This window comes from Salmo trutta, chromosome 19 (assembly GCF_901001165.1).
Source record: "Salmo trutta chromosome 19, fSalTru1.1, whole genome shotgun sequence".
NCBI lineage: Eukaryota > Metazoa > Chordata > Actinopteri > Salmoniformes > Salmonidae > Salmo > Salmo trutta.
Genome location: NC_042975.1, coordinates 41,997,396 through 42,014,867, shown reverse-complemented (window position 1 = coordinate 42,014,867; position 17,472 = coordinate 41,997,396). Strand labels below are relative to the sequence as shown.

The 17,472-nt window shown below is 41.4% G+C and overlaps 2 protein-coding genes across 2 annotated transcripts in view; both read right to left on the bottom strand.

The window, feature by feature from the left end:
- Window positions 1-6,551, bottom strand: part of LOC115154607 (protocadherin gamma-C5) — a 164,911-nt gene extending 158,360 nt beyond the window's left edge. The window contains exon 1 of the mRNA XM_029701033.1: window positions 4,066-6,551. Within this exon, the coding sequence (XP_029556893.1) occupies window positions 4,066-6,456 (2,391 nt within the window). The 5' untranslated portion in view covers window positions 6,457-6,551. The remainder of the gene's footprint in view (window positions 1-4,065) is intronic.
- LOC115154614 (protocadherin beta-16-like) lies at window positions 301-3,494 on the bottom strand. The gene has a single exon (XM_029701047.1). It carries the CDS (start codon window positions 3,380-3,382, stop codon window positions 827-829), a length of 2,556 nt encoding a protein of 851 aa, XP_029556907.1. The 5' UTR covers window positions 3,383-3,494; the 3' UTR covers window positions 301-826.
- Window positions 6,552-17,472: the final 10,921 nt, after the last annotated feature.

The following is a 17,472-nucleotide window of genomic DNA, read 5'->3' as shown; positions in this document are numbered from 1 at the left end:
GCTCGTAGGCCTATATTGTTTTCCATGTGTCCTTCTTGGAATGTATCATATTCTCCAAACGCAGACGACCGTATTAAAACTCGTCGTAACATGATCATGAGAAGACATGGATGAGGTTCGCTATTAGGAAAAACCTACACAATATTCCTAATATTCACACAATAAGCCATTAGTAGACTAGTTGCAACATGTTTTTTTGCTGGATAATAAAATATTTCAACCATCATCATGGAAACTGTCGATTTCACTACCGATGTTTCGTTAGTAATCAAAATCATGCTAATTCTTTCGCATTCTATCTTTGAGTTTTTGACCGTTAGACTTCAGTAAACTAAAACATGTCACCACGCTGTCCACTGGTCTGGTGCTGAAATGTAGGCGACCAACAACAAAAAACGGTAGGCAATGGGGATTTTAATGCACAACGCTGAACACACACCCTAACAATATATAAACAAATTTCAAAAGACATTCAAAACTCTTTCCAGGTAAAAACTGTAAATGTATTATACAATGTCTCATTCCTTTTCAAAAGTAGTCTAAACCATGTTTTCATATCTCCATCAAGCTTTATTGTCAACTCCATCAGAAAATCAGTGAAGAAAACAGCACAGGCTAAAAGCAACCGAAACTGCATTGCTTGTTTAAATTATAGGAAACCACAGCCCAAACAAACAAGGAGCAAACTGCTTCCATCAAATCAAACCCCTAGTGAATTACTCCTCACAGAGAAGAGAAGAAACAGCGAGCACCTTTCAAACTCAACCAATCAAACAAAACAATGAGTGGATAAATGCCACATTTTAGCCTACTAAGATGTTATCATCTAAACCGAGTATAGACCTACTGTTTCTATAGGATGGCATAAGCCATTAAGGCCCAGAATGTATTTTCCACATACATAACCCATTCTCCCACAACGAAACAACTCAGGTACAAACGGTGGTATCTCAGATGAGTGAAGGCTTACCTCATTCGCTTCTCCTGCAGTGTTGAGCGTGATGATACTCCCTTCTAGTAATGTATCTGGACATCTTGTTAGTGTCTGGTCAGCAGGCAGCGTGCTGTCATTGTAAGATCTGGCAAACTTGAAGTCACTGGTGCGTGAGCCCGTTGTCAGGTATGCGTCATAATTGTAAGAACTGCGCAGAGTTCCAGCTCCATCCACCTCTGCATAGTTGGGAGGGAAATACGCGCTGGGAATGGCGACTGCTCCATCAAACATCATTCTAGGCTTTCTACTGCGGCAGAACCTCACGGCCAGGATGAGAATAATGAAAGTCAGGAAAAAGGTGGAGACAGAGACCAGTGCGATGATCAAATAGGAAGTTAGTTTGGAACTATCCTCATAAGTCATGTCTTTCAGTTCTGGAACTTCAGCCAAGTTGTCTGATATGAGTAAATATACATCACAGGTTGTAGAGAGAGAGGGCTGTCCGTTATCTTTCACTAATATAACAAGGTTCTGCTTCATACTGTCAGATTCAGAAATGTCCCGCTGTGCCCTGATCTCTCCACTGTGGAGACCAATAGTGAAAAGTCCCGGTTCAGTCGATGTCACGATCTGATATGAAAGCCACGCGTTCTGTCCAGAGTCAGCATCCACAGCTATCACCTTGGAAACCAGGGACCCCGCCAGAGCAGCTTTGGGGACCATCTCAGTCATCAAGGAGTTCCCTGCTGGAGCAGGGTATAATATCTGGGGAGAGTTATCATTCTCATCTGTTATGAAGACACTCACTGTCACGTTACTGCTGAGTGGAGGAGAACCATTGTCTCTGGCTACAACGTGGACTTTGAAGCTCCTAAACTGCTCATAATCAAATGGTCTCACAGCATGGATCACCCCCGTGTCTCCGTTAATGGATAGAAATGAGGACACCGGAACACTGTTGACCTCACTGGGCAATAGAGAATAGACCACCGTACCGTTCTGTCTCCAGTCTGGGTCTCTGGCAGTAACAGAACACATAGAGGAGCCAGGCTTGTTGTTTTCAGTCACATAGGAACTGTAGGATTGTTCTTCAAACACAGGTTGGTTGTCATTCACATCAGAAACAATTAACGTAATAGTTTGAAAAGATGACAGTGGAGGATATCCTTCATCGGTTGCAATAAGAGTGATGTTGTATTCGGACTGTGTCTCACGATCCAATTCCACAGCAGTTATTAAGGACAGGTGTTTTTTGATTGATGGGGACAATTTGAAGTATGTGTTCTGCTCAATAGAACATCTTACTTTGCTGTTGGACTCAGAATCTCTGTCCTGTACATAAATTAAGGCAACCTCTGTACCGGCTGGTGAGTTTTCTGGCAATGGTGATTTGAATGTCTTAATAAGTATGACTGGGGCGTTGTCATTAACATCAGCGACGTCAACAATAACTTTACAGGAAGCAGCCTGACCTGCTCCATCTTTAGCTTTAACTCGCAGCTCAAAGGACGATGTATCTTCAAAATCTATCATCGATTTTGTTTTAATCTCTCCACTTTTTGGATCAATAGAGAAAGTATTTTTGGTTTTGATAGAAATATGACTAAATTCATATGTAACCTCTCCATTCGCCCCTTCATCTGCGTCGCTCGCACTGACAGTGACCACAGCAGTACCCGGTGGAGCGTTTTCAGGCACACTCACCTTATAAATAGACTGCGTAAATACAGGGACATTATCATTAGCATCTAGTACCCGGACCTGTATAACTACAGTGCCAGATTTCTGTGGCTTTCCGCCATCATAAGCTGTCAGAATAAGTGATAGTTCGTCCTGCTTTTCTCGGTCTAGTTCATGCTCTAGTACGATCTCTGCATATTTACCCGTATCAGCACTTGTGTGAACAGACAAGGTGAAATGTTCATTTGCCGATAGAGTATAACCCTGAACTGAATTGAGTCCCGTATCTGTGTCGAGGGCCTCATCAATGGAAAATCGCTCTCCTTTATTGGCCGATTCTCTGATCTCTAATTTCATTACTTCATTGGGAAATGTTGGGAAGTTGTCGTTAACATCTTGGATTTCAAGTGTGACACGGTGCAACTCTAGAGGGTTTTCCAAAAAGAAGTCAAAATGCAAAGCACACGACGGCCTTTGTCCGCACAGCTCCTCTCTGTCCATCCGCTCGTTCACAATCAAATCTCCAGTCTTCTGGTTAATGTCGCAGTATCGTGTACTACCTTCGAATTCGATCCTTGGTCTTCTGGTCGACAGTGTTTTCACATCGATGCCCAAATCCTGAGAAAAGCTCCCAACCACAGAACCTCGTTTAATTTCTTCTGCAATGGAATAGCGAATATCCCCGAAACACTGATGGACGGTCAGTAACAGGAAGACAAAGGTGGCCCATCGCCCCCGCCTCAATATGGGACCTCTTTTATATTCCATAATACATTCAGATGAATCAAATGATCCCAAACCTCTTAGTATAGGCTATATATACAAGAACGTCTGCAAATATGACCTCTACCTTGGTAAGGGTATCCAACGTGAAAGGCTTTAAGCGAGAAAGCAGTCCTTAAACACAAAATATAACGACGGATTGAGGGCAGGAGTGGGTGGGTTTCAATCAGTCCTTTTGCTTTTGTAAGCCAACAGCGACCCGCTGTGTTACATATCAACATTGACTAAATAAAGGAACGATTTCATTACCAGAGTAGGATATCGTATGCCTAGCCATGCTGTAGGCTAATGTGTAATATGCATAATCAAAGTGACAATATGGGAAGCTGAATTGATCTAATAATCATACTCTTAAGTCTATAAGAAGTCCCATTATGATGTCATGATTAATACAGACACGCTGGAAACAGAAAACAACAGGGATACAAAGTCATAATGGGGGAAATGGGCCTACAATTATGAAGAATTTCAAACGGAATGCTGAAATTGTACACTATAGACCGAGGGTATTGAAAGGCTGTTCAGAGTAAAAATTTCGATCAACAGTTTGCACAATTAAAAACAATGAATGCAAGATATGTAAGTAACATTTATAGGAAAGCAATCATGCTTTTGGGCTCAGATTAAATTATAACATACAGTACTAGCACAAATATTTACAATCCTACCTCGTTCAATTCCTTGGTGTCCACTAACGAATCTTGATCTTTGCTTTCTTTCCTCAGTGTCTGGTCAGCAGGCAGTGTGTTGTCGTTGTAAGATCTGACAAACTTGAAGTCGCTGGTGCGTGAGCCCGTTGTCAGGTATGCGTCATAATTGTAAGAACTGCGCAGAGTTCCAGCTCCATCCACCTCTGCATAGTTGGGAGGGAAATACGCGCTGGGAATGGCGACTGCTCCATCAAACAACATTCTAGGCTTTCTACTGCGGCAGAACCTCACGGCCAGGATGAGAATAATGAAAGTCAGGAAAAAGGTGGAGACAGAGACCAGTGCGATGATCAAATAGGAAGTTAGTTTGGAACTATCCTCATAAGTCATGTCTTTCAGTTCTGGAACTTCAGCCAAGTTGTCTGATATGAGTAAATACACATCACAGGTTGTAGAGAGAGAGGGCTGTCCGTTATCTTTCACTGATATAACAAGGTTCTGCTTCATACTGTCAGATTCAGAAATGTCGCGCTGTGCCCTGATCTCTCCACTGTGGAGACCAATAGTGAAAAGTCCCGGATCAGTCGATTTCACGATCTGATATGAAAGCCACGCGTTCTGTCCAGAGTCAGCATCCACAGCTATCACCTTGGAAACCAGGGACCCCGCCAGAGCAGCTTTGGGGACCATCTCAGTCATCAAGGAGTTCCCTGCTGGAGCAGGGTATAATATCTGGGGAGAGTTATCATTCTCATCTGTTATGAAGACTCTCACTGTCACGTTACTGCTGAGTGGAGGAGAACCATTGTCTCTGGCTACAACGTGGACTTTGAAGCTCCTAAACTGTTCATAATCAAATGGTCTCACAGCATGGATCACCCCCGTGTCTCCGTTAATGGATAGAAATGAGGACACCGGAACACCGTTGACATCACTGGGCAATAGAGAATAGACCACCGTGCCGTTCTGTCTCCAGTCTGGGTCTCTGGCAGTAACAGAACACATAGAGGAGCCAGGCTTGTTGTTTTCAGTCACATAGGAACTGTAGGATTGTTCTTCAAACACAGGTGGGTTGTCATTTATATCAGAAATGTGGAAACGCAAAATAACACTTGAAGACAACGACGGCGTTCCTCCATCGGTTGCTATTATGGTGACATCATATTCAGAGATTTGCTCTCGATCCAGAGGGGCGCTGCTTACTAAGGTAAAGTAGTTTTTAATTGAGGATTGGAGTTTAAAAGGTAGGTTTTCCGCAATGTTGCACTTCACTCTGCTGTTCTCTCCATGGTCCTGATCCTTTACATTAATAACAGCTATTTCAATGCCCGCTGGGATGTTCTCTGGAATCGGATTGGTGACTGATTTCACAGTTATTGTGGGTGCATTGTCATTTATGTCAGATATTTCAACGAGGACTTTGCAGTGTCCGGCCTGCCCCCCGCCATCCTCCGCCTGTATCTCCACTTCATAAGAGGAGGCCTTTTCGTGGTCAAGCTCGCCAATCGCAGTAATCTCCCCACTGTTTTGGTCAATATTGAATAAACGCTTTGTGTTTTCAGACGCGTGATTAATGTAATATGTAATGTGACCATTAGCACCCTCATCTTTATCAGTTGCGCTTACCTTGAGCAGGGAGGTGCCTTGTGGTGAATTTTCAAAAACGGTTACCGTATACACAGCTTGCGAAAATATTGGACCGTTATCATTTACATCAATTATGAGAATATTTATTGTAACACTACCAGACCGACGTGGATTCCCCCCGTCAATTGCCGTTAGCATTAGAGAATGTTCGCCTTCCTTCTCTCGGTCGAGACTATTTTGCAATACAATTTCAACATACCTTTCTTTGCTGATTTTTGCATCTAAAACAAAATAACCGTTTTGACCAAGCACATAGCTTTGAACGGAGTTAATGCCTACATCTAAATCTCGAGCAGAAGCTATTTTATATCTACTGCCTGTTGTTGCAGATTCGCTTATTTCCAGTTTGATTAAATCCTTGGGGAAAAGAGGTGCATTGTCATTTATGTCCTGTATTTCCAGCCCAATATTGTGCAGCTCCAAAGGATTTTCCAGGATGAACTCAAAATGCAAGATACAGGGTGAGGTAGTTTCACAAAGAGTCTCCCTGTCGATTCTCTCGAGAACAATGAGATCTCCGGAGTCCAAGTCTACTCCACAGTACCGTTTCTCTCCCAGGTAATCAACTCGGGCCTTCCGAACCCTCAGTCGCTTAACATCCAAACGAAGGTCACCACTTAAGCTCCCGATTACATGTTTTGTCTTTGTCTCCTCTGGAACAGAATATCGAATGTCCGCAAAACAGGCCCGCATGATAGCAAGCAAAAGCATAGCACATTGCAAACGCCATTTAGATCCGCATGACGTACTAGATACCGACATCTTCTCTTATGGCAATGGCATAAACGTGAAAAATTATGTAAATAAGCACAGTATCGACACGAAACCCCAAAGGCCAATGGTCTATCTTACAGTACTCCGTGTTATGCTCCGCAAGGAAATGGCTGTGTGGATAAATCCTGCTCATATAGCTCAAAACGAAATGGGAGTGTTCTAAAACCCACAGCATAGAGTTGGCGAGGAGCGACGCCATGAGGCTACAGGAAAAAACGCAAGAGCGATTATTGTACAGTCTCTGACTACATGGCCAATACAACTGAATCTAGACGCCGTGCAGCATTTCAAATGTGAAATAATAAGTTAGAGAGGCCTACTCCACTATGTTTGAGTGCATTTTACAATATGAAGTTTTAATAGAAGACACCGGACCACTAATTCGTAGATTACTTAGATTAGTTTGCCCTAGCCGTAGCTTCTAACAGCAAACAGCCCCAAAGATAAGACTCCGCTCGCAGTGCAGCAGAGGGAGAACCATTTCAGCACCATGGACAGCAGCAGCAGAGCAAACGCCGGATAAAGCGAAAGGAAGGTTTGACCGAATAAACACAGTGGGCAGTGACATTTTCAACAACAACAGAACCACATAGAAAACATTTACATCATCCACAACAGCATCAGTACAACATGAACGCATGGTGTCTTAGATCAACACAATTCCTTACTGCTGCATGTGTTCTAATCCCCAGCTCTATGTTCAGATCTAATTTGGTCAAGATATGCAGGTTGTACAACCCATCTCATAAAGAAGTTAGCCAGAAGCTATCTGCAGGCGCATCACTGCCACATACAGGTAACTGCCAAAATAAAGGAAACACCAACATAAAGTGGCTTAACAGGGTGTTGGACCACCACGAGCCAGAACAGCTTCAATGCACCTTGGAACAGATTATACAAGTGTCTGGAACTCTATAGGAGGGATGCGACACCATTCTTCCACAATAAATTACATAGTTTGTTTTTTTGTTGATGGTGGTGGAAACCGCTGTCTCAGGAACTGCTCGAGAATCTCCAATAAGTGTTCAATTGGGTTGAGATCTGGTGACTGAGACACAAACACACACACACACACACACACACACACACACACACACACACACACACACACACACACACACACACACACACACACACACACACACACACACACACACACACACACACACACACACACAACCTTTTGGTGCGAAGCCCAGCATATATTCTACAAAGGACTGTGCCACAATAGTAAGCTTGAGTGGCAGAGTCGTTATTCACGCTCATAAATAGGTCACTGCAGTACTATGGACGAAACCTTTGTTTGCTGTTTGGAAGCCTGAAACATTCTCCCTAGCTACTAATTCGACTACATCCGCTGAGCAAAATTAGACGACACGAACGATTACCGTTAATAAATTATATTTTTTATTACTAGGTTTGCATGAGCCGATATACAACCATAAAACTGTATCAAACAAAGCTTTACATGCTCACCAGACATCCAGGCAAGATATTTCTGCTTGGAGTGCAACGTGGCGCTGTTGACCGCGCCTTGAGAAAGGTTCCGCCTGACGCTTCATTCTATGAACATTTGTTTTCGTCTATCAGAAGGTAGGCTCGGCTGTGAGAAGACTACTCTAAAGCTATGCTTTGTTTAGAGTAAGAGTTATTGGATGCTTTTGGTAAGTGGTGAAATGCTGTTGAATTGATGAAGTAACATAATTTGGGTTGATGCATATACAGTACAGTAATAGGAAATAGCCAACAAAATAAACACCTCTCTCTTTTTCAGTCTGTTGCACATTATGTGCACACACACGCACACACACACACACACGCACGCACGCACGCACGCACGCACACACACACACACACACACACACACACACACACACGCACACACACACGTATTCAGATGTATTTTATTTGAAAATAATAGTAGTTTTAATGTTTATATTTGAATACACTGACTCATATACACTGCCATGCATTTAACCCAGGTATTTGAAAATAGTATTTGAAATAAGTATTCGAAAAAAACTCTCAAATACAATTGGGTAGACTTTTTATTTTTTACAAATAACCATTCAAATACTACAATAAAAATACTTGTTTTGGGCTCAAATACACAGAAAAAAAGTATTTTAAACACCAGATACTCAAATACACATGCATTTGAAACCAGATCTGACACATAAACACACGGAATCATCAGCACTGGCAGTTAACACTCCCAATTGCATGCTAAATGAGGTTGCATGTCATCTCATTTCAGCTTGTTAGTGAGCACAGATACTCTCTGCCACATTTCCACTGTATTACAGCAGCTAATTGACTGCAAATCCGAAGTTGATGATGGAAACTCCCCTGACACCTCACCAGTCACTGACTTCAGTGCTGATGTCTTTGATGAGCATCATTCCATTCCATTGATGGCTCCTCTCCTGTCCTCTCTCTCCCCCATATGGACAGACCGATTGACAGATAAAAGGCTAATGCAGCTAATTTGACTGAATGTCACCCAGAACTCCATCCTCCTCATCTGCCTTGGCATACCAGCAGGAGGCACTGGATGCTTTAACTTCTCCATCAGTCATATACTTCCAGATACCTGAATTGGTCTGTTTTAAAGGAGGCTCTCTTCCCTTAAAACAGGCCACTTTAGGGATCTTGTGTGTGTGTGTTCAAGGACAAACAGCTGGCATGTGTGGTGGTGCGTTAGAAATGGCCTTACGGTGACACTGGCCTCTTGGATCTGATGAATTTGCCCTTGGGATTGAGTCAGCGGGGTTGTGAGAGGTCAATATCAGTCTCCGTCCTGTGTCTCCAATTACCACACAGCCAGCCTGGGGCTCAACCAGAGTAACATGGATGTTCATACGCATGATAATACAATGTTCCAGGGATGCATTATATTAATTATCGTAGAACAAAGAAGCAGACACACACACAAACACACAGTTCAAAAAAATCTTTATTATCAAGTCTGTCAGTTTTATTTTTATATAATTTGAAATCTACATTTCTGAGTGTAGCGATGTTTGCTCAAAACACTAACAGTAATGGTATGGCTAAATCCCAAAACACTAACAGTAATGGTATGGCTAAATCCCGAAACACTTACAGTAATGGTATGGCTAAATCCCAAAACACTTACAGTAATGGTATGGCTAAATCCCAAAACACTAACAGTAATGGTATGGCTAAATCCCAAAACACTGCACAACAACATATTGACGTTGTAGACTGTATATGTATTTATTGCAATTCCCCACTGTGGGACTCATGCTTGGTGCTGTCCCTTGTGAGTGAAGTCCCCAGTTTTCCCCAGTTTTGCCTGAGTGAAGCAGCCTTTGTGAGGGAAGCAGCCTGTATGAGTGAAACAGCCTGTGAATGATTTTACTCCCAGACAGCATGGCTGGGTACTCATCCAGGCAAGCCCAGGGGGAAGAGGCAGAAATAGAGGCACTGCTTCAGCTCACTCAGGCCCTGGTAAACACTTTACCCCGGCCAACAGTCAGACTGTCTCCTTCAATCCAGACCCTTTATATGACCCCTATAATGAAATGTCCTCTTCTTACCTTCCTGACCTTATGTTATCAGTCTATTCTCCTCTTCCTCTTGACTAAGTAAGTGTGTTTATTGACTAGGTTGCCATTGCCGTTGTGATGAAAATGGTATCATATCTTTGAACAAATAAGAGGTGACACTGATGCCCTGATCTTCGTCCTGGTGCTTATTCAATTGTGTCTGTCTGTATGCTATGTCTCTGTCAATCACATTCTAACACTTAATGTCATCGTCGATACCCAGAATCAAAGGAGGCAACGTCATTCCTGCGTATCCATGGAAACCATCCCCTGTATCACGCAAAGGATGTGTAGGAGATGTGAATTCTCTCTCTCCCTCTCTCTGAGTATTTGGGCCCTTGAAGTCTTGCCAGCTCCACTCAGACTGCAGTGCAGGTCTACAGAGCAAGAGCAGAACGAAACACTGCTCTAAAGAGCCAAAAGAGCACTGGGACTGGCAGCACAAGGCCTTCTGAATAAACTCTATCACTCCTCTGGATTCATCAGGAATATTTCTGCCATACACAGTACTCACACAAGGGCAGTTTATGTCATGATGGTGAGGGGAAATGTTGCCCGAGGTTTACTGGGGACTTCCGTGTGCTGTGATGGTTCATGAGTCTTTTTAATCAGGAGAGAGTAAGATGAGACATGCAGTAGTTTATCCATTTGCTTAAATGACTGAAATGAGCCAGACATGGATTTGAATTAAGTGCTTCTCGTTCTGACAAGGAGAGCCCTGTCAGCCAGAGCAGATGTATAGTTTATCAGAGAGCTGTCTCCTGACAGTAAAAAAAACAATAACTCAATGTGATGTGTTATCTAACCCAGCTGAGAGTCCTTTTTGGGTCTGGCCTCTCGCTCACTCTTATCTGCAGGCCTGGTCAGGATTGCCCCTAGCACTACACACCTGATTCCACTAATCACAGGTTTGATAATGAGTTGATTAGTGGAATCAGGTGTGTAATGCTAGGGGAAAACCTAAAATGTGCACGACCGTTCAAAAGTTCGGGGTCACTTAGAAATGTACTTGTTTTTGAAAGAAAAGCACATTTTTTGTCCATTAAAATAACATGAAATTGATCAGAAATACAGTATAGACATTGTTAATGTTGTATATGACTATTGTAGTTGGAAATGGCTGATTTTTAATGGAATTTCTACATAGGCGTACAGAGGCCCATTATCAGCAACCATCACGCCTGTGTTCCAATGGCACGTTGTGTTAGCTAATCCAAGTTGATCAATTTAATTTAAAAGGCTAATTGATCATTAGAAAACCCTTTTTCAATTATGTTAGCACAGCTGAAAACGGTTGTGCTGATTAAAGAAGCGATAAAACTGGCCTTCTTTAGACTATTTGAGTATCTGGAGCATCAGCATTTGTGGGTTTGATTACAGGCTCAAAATGGCCAGAAACAAAGTACTTTCTTCTGAAGCTGGTCAGTCTATTCTTGTTCTGAGAAATGAAGGCTATTCCACTCGAGAAATTGTCAAGAAATTCAAGATCTCGTACAATGCTGTGTACTACTCCCTTCACAGAACAGCACAAACTCTCTCTGTCACATGAGTTGACGCTGGAGAGAGGAAGCAGGTACAGGAGTAACATTCAATAAATAACGGACATAAAACGAGACAGGAACAGCGTCAGCAAACGTAAAACAAAGACAAAAAACAATCAATGCAGCAGCGGGGATCAGAGCTGGGGAACTGACAAATATAGGGGAGGAAATAAACAGGTGATGAGTGAGTCCAGGTGAGTCCAATAACGCTGATGCGCGTGACGAAGGAAGGCAGGTGTGCGTGATGGACGGCAGGAGTGCGTGATGCAAGGCAATCTGGCGCCCTCAAGTGCCAGGGGAGGGAAGAGCAGGAGCAGACGTGACAGTCTCTAACCAGAATAGAAAGAGGAGTGGGAGGCCCCGGTGCACAACTGAGCAAGAGGACAAGTACATTAGAGTGTCTAGTTTGAGAAACAGACGCCTCACAAATCCTCAACTGGCAGCTTCATTAAATAGTACCCACAAAACACCAGTCTCAATATCAACAGTGAAGAGACGAGTCCGGGATGTTGGCCTTCTAGGCAGAGCTGCAAAGAAAAACAAGGACATTTCTAAGTGACCTCAAACTTTTGAACAGTAGTTTCGGTCCATAGGACCATGGGACCATTATTCTGATTCAACTTTTTAAAGTAATTTGCTCTTGTTAGTTGAGAGGGCTGGTTGTGTATAATGTGCTGTTGCTTTAGCTGTCAGGTATTAGACTCAGGGGTCTTTGTGTGGCTCTTTCTTGTGTGGTCCATTCTTTCTGCTGTCTTTTCTTTCTGCAGTCTATTCTTTCTGCAGTCTATTCTTTCTGCAGTCTATTCTTTCTGCAGTCTATTCTTTCTCCAGTCTATTTTTTCTCCAGTCTTTTCTTTCTCCAGTCTTTTCTTTCTCCAGTCTTTTCTTTCTCCAGTCTTTTTTTCTGCAGTCTATTCTTTCTCCAGTCTTTTCTTTCTCCAGTCTATTCTTTCTCCAGTCTTTTCTTTCTCCAGTCTTTTCTTTCTCCAGTCTTTTCTTTCTGCAGTCTATTCTTTCTCCAGTCTATTCTTTCTCCAGTCTATTCTTTCTCCAGTCTTTTCTTTCTCCAGTCTTTTCTTTCTGCAGTCTTTTCTTTCTCCAGTCTATTCTTTCTCCAGTCTTTTCTTTCTCCAGTCTATTCTTTCTCCAGTCTTTTCTTTCTGCAGTCTATTCTTTCTCCAGTCTATTCTTTCTCCAGTCTTTTCTTTCTCCAGTCTTTTCTTTCTGCAGTCTATTCTTTCTCCAGTCTTTTCTTTCTGCAGTCTATTCTTTCTCCAGTCTATTCTTTCTCCAGTCTATTCTTTCTCCAGTATATTCTTTCTCCAGTCTTTTCTTTCTCCAGTCTTTTCTTTCTGCAGTCTATTCTTTCTCCAGTCTTTTCTTTCTCCAGTCTATTCTTTCTCCAGTCTTTTCTTTCTGCAGTCTATTCTTTCTCCAGTCTATTCTTTCTCCAGTCTTTTCTTTCTCCAGTCTTTTCTTTCTGCAGTCTATTCTTTCTCCAGTCTATTCTTTCTCCAGTCTTTTCTTTCTCCAGTCTTTTCTTTCTGCAGTTTATTCTTTCTCCAGTCTTTTCTTTCTGCAGTCTATTCTTTCTCCAGTCTATTCTTTCTGCAGTCTATTCTTTCTCCAGTCTTTTCTTTCTCCAGTCTATTCTTTCTGCAGTCTATTCTTTCTCCGGTCTTTTCTTTCTCCAGTCTTTTCTTTCTGCAGTCTATTCTTTCTCCAGTCTTTTCTTTCTGCAGTCTATTCTTTCTCCAGTCTATTCTTTCTGCAGTCTATTCTTTCTCCAGTCTTTTCTTTCTCCAGTCTATTCTTTCTGCAGTCTATTCTTTCTCCAGTCTTTTCTTTCTCCAGTCTTTTCTTTCTCCAGTCTATTCTTTCTCCAGTCTATTCTTTCTCCAGTCTATTCTTTCTCCAGTCTATTCTTTCTCCAGTCTTTTCTTTCTCCAGTCTATTCTTTCTGCAGTCTTTTCTTTCTGCAGTCTATTCTTTCTCCAGTCTATTCTTTCTCCAGTCTTTTCTTTCTGCAGTCTATTCTTTCTGCAGTCTTTTCTTTCTGCAGTCTTTTCTTTCTGCAGTCTATTCTTTCTCCAGTCTATTCTTTCTCCAGTCTATTCTTTCTCCAGTCTTTTCTTTCTCCAGTCTTTTCTTTCTGCAGTCTATTCTTTCTCCAGTCTTTTCTTTCTCCAGTCTATTCTTTCTCCAGTCTTTTCTTTCTGCAGTCTATTCTTTCTCCAGTCTATTCTTTCTCCAGTCTTTTCTTTCTGCAGTCTATTCTTTCTCCAGTCTTTTCTTTCTGCAGTCTATTCTTTCTCCAGTCTATTCTTTCTCCAGTCTTTTCTTTCTCCAGTCTTTTCTTTCTGCAGTCTATTCTTTCTCTAGACTTTTCTTTCTGCAGTCTATTCTTTCTCCAGTCTATTCTTTCTGCAGTCTATTCTTTCTCCAGTCTTTTCTTTCTCCAGTCTATTCTTTCTGCAGTCTATTCTTTCTCCAGTCTTTTCTTTCTCCAGTCTTTTCTTTCTCCAGTCTATTCTTTCTCCAGTCTATTCTTTCTCCAGTCTATTCTTTCTCCAGTCTATTCTTTCTCCAGTCTTTTCTTTCTCCAGTCTATTCTTTCTGCAGTCTTTTCTTTCTGCAGTCTATTCTTTCTCCAGTCTATTCTTTCTCCAGTCTTTTCTTTCTGCAGTCTATTCTTTCTGCAGTCTTTTCTTTCTGCAGTCTTTTCTTTCTGCAGTCTATTCTTTCTCCAGTCTATTCTTTCTCCAGTCTATTCTTTCTCCAGTCTATTCTTTCTGCAGTCTTTTGTAGCCGTTAGGTTGCTACAGTACTTTGGATCTTCTTCTGTCAATTGAAACTATTTTGGCCTTCACTTCACCTGGATATTTTTGTTAAAACTTCTTGTTTTGAGTTCATCCCACTCACCAAGAAAAAGCATTTACTTGTTTTGAGTTGATTTAGCTTAAGCAGAAAAATACATCAAAATAATTTGTATTGTTTTATATAACGGGTGGGTCTAATCCTGAATGCCGATTGGTTAAAACTGCATACCAGCCAGTGTATATTTCACAAGTTACCACCTGCTAAATCTATGACATTAAAATGCCTATTTATTCGGTTTCATCTGACTGCACAATCCACTGTCGCATCAGCCCAGCCAGGCAATTTATAAACTTGATCCACTATTAAAAAGCATCTAGATCTTATCTCAGATTTCTTTCAGACTAACATTTCATTTTCAACAGCAGAGATTTGTATAAACCTTACTGTCTGTCTCTCCGACATTTGCAACATTGTTTCAATATTCAAATTCGATCTCCAACTGTTCTATAGTACTGATGTGGTTGTGTTAGCTGTGTTGTTGGCTAGCTCCTCTGAACAACTGTGTCCTGATGAGTGAGCACATTTTCTATGCCAGGTGAAATCACGCATCATTGGCTCATTGTTATGAATGTATCCAAATAAATGTCACTAGAAAACAGCTTAAACAAATGCAAATGCAGCTACTGTTGTTATTATGGCTTCACTGTTTGACGTGCCTGTAAGTAGTTGGCTAGCTAGCAAGCAAGGGATAATAACGTTGCCAGCCAGTATGTCAGTGGAACATTTAGAAAGAACGACAAGGTTGCGTCCATAGATACAGAACAAAAAGACATAACGACTGGGTCGCATCCCTGGACAACTGAACCGATAGAACGACCAGCCAGCTTGGGTAGCAACCCTAGATTTGTGTCGGGACTATATCTTGTGGAAGGATGAAATAGTATGAATAAATTAATCAAAATAATATTTTTAATGAAAATATGTCAACCATTATTTGAATATGTTGGTAACCCGTTGTGTAAAAGTGGTAATGCCTTCGAAGCCAGTGTTTGGTGGATAAAAACACCCATGCCAATGTATCCTCCAAACAAGTAAGACATTCTTACATTTATTTACATTTTTTATAAGCCATAATATAATCCAATCTAATATGGCTGCTGGGTCCCTAATTCTTAGTTGAAATTAAGGCCACGGACAACTTTTCCCGATATTTAAGAAATAACATTTTATTTGTGATTTATAAACAAAACACGTTACCATATCCATCAAATAATAAAAAAAGAAAAATCACTATATCACTGTTACACTGATGAGCAGGTGTACAAAAAAGCTATTAACAGATCTGCACTGTCGCAGTCGAATGATTAGTGCCATTCAGGCACCAGATGTCCGAGGAAACATTCACTACACACAAGCAGAGAGTACATAACGTTTTTCAGATTTTTTTGGACCATTTTCTTTCTTAGAGTTTGTTTTCCTTCAATTTTAATGTTTTTTTTTTTTAAAGGGGGTTCGGGATAGATATCGAAGGTGAATAAATGATTCAGTACAGTGGTTGTTTGATGATTATTTCATAGCTTAACACAACGTAAAGAATTGATTTTGTAATCTTCAGAAATCCTAAGGGCATAAACAAAAAATTGCATTTTCTAGCATAACACTACAGCATTACGTATATTTAGAAGGTATTTTAATTGAATTTCAACAGGATACAAAAGTGATTCCTGTATGATTTGTCTATGAATATAAATTATGTGTGTATGTACTGTATGTGTGTTCATGTGTGTGTATTTGCGAGTGAGTATGTATATTTCAGCAGAGGCAATATTAATGTCTCTGAGTTTGAGATAAATGGTTGAAGGAAATGAAAAAACGTATCTATCTAAATAGATCTATATATAGAATCTGTTTCCTCTGCTTATAACATGCAAATAGCCCCTTAGTGATCTGACAGCAATGATTCACACCTGAAGGGGGAGCATGTGGATAATATGGGGGGATTCAGTCCAATAGCAGCGCTAGCATCACCCCTCTGTCCCTCTGATTGGTCAGATAGCAGCCAGGAAGAGGAAACAGAGAGCTGAGTAGGAGATGTTGTGCAATTAGCCCCTGCACATCTTGAGTTCATCTTGGGGATGCTCTATTCTAGTGAAGATCCCCCCCAACTCAATGCTGCTGATGCTTCATTTTCATCAGAATATGAGTAAAGAGTTTAACACAGCAACTAAGCTCTCTGGGGTATGTTTCTGGACTGGACTGCCCATCACAACAATTCCACTTCTCTCTCCTTCCCTCTACCTTCTTCCATCCCTCTTTTTCTCTCCAACTGGACAGAAGGAAGCCAGTCCATAAAGTACCCTGTATCCCCCACTACCCTATGTGTAACTAGTGGAATGGACGGCAACTTGTCCCCAAACTGAACTAGAATTCTGGAGTAGTGGTAGGAACCTTGTTATTTCAGTACCAAGGCTTGGTTAAAGCTAACAAAAACTGTGTGTGTGTGTCTTATACAGGATAACACTGTTGCTGTGTTTAAGGAGGAACATGTCATCTGAAGTTATGAGGTCTCCTGGACATGGTGATCGGAGGAAGGAGGAGTAACGCTAGAGGGGTTAACAGAGAAGGCGTGCGAACGAATCCTACAAGCACCAATTCCGGCAAGGTAAGGGGGCGGGGCTTTAAGAACTATTGAGCATTGACTATTGAACATTCAATGACTGAAGCTGGGGGATCAGACTTGAACAGAAATGAAGCAACATGCAACGTTCCTGCCATTTAAACTCAGCAAAAGAAGAAACAGACCTTTTTCAGGACCATGTCCTTCAAAGATAATTCATAAAAATCCAAACAACTTCACAGATCTTCATTGTAAAGGGTTTAAACACTGTTTCCCATGCTTGTTCAATGAACCATAAACAATTAATGAACATGTACCTGTGGAACGGTCGTTAAGACACTAACAGCTTACGGACGGTAGGCAATTAAGGTCACAGTTATGAAAACTTAGGACACTAAAGAGGCTTTTCTACTGACTCTGAAAAATACCAAAAGAAAGATGCCCAGGATCCCTG

Excerpts from the sequence above, each read along its gene's own strand:
- LOC115154614 (XM_029701047.1), bottom strand. The coding sequence starts at position 3,382 with ATGGAATATAAAAGAGGTCCCATATTGAGGCGGGGGCGATGGGCCACC.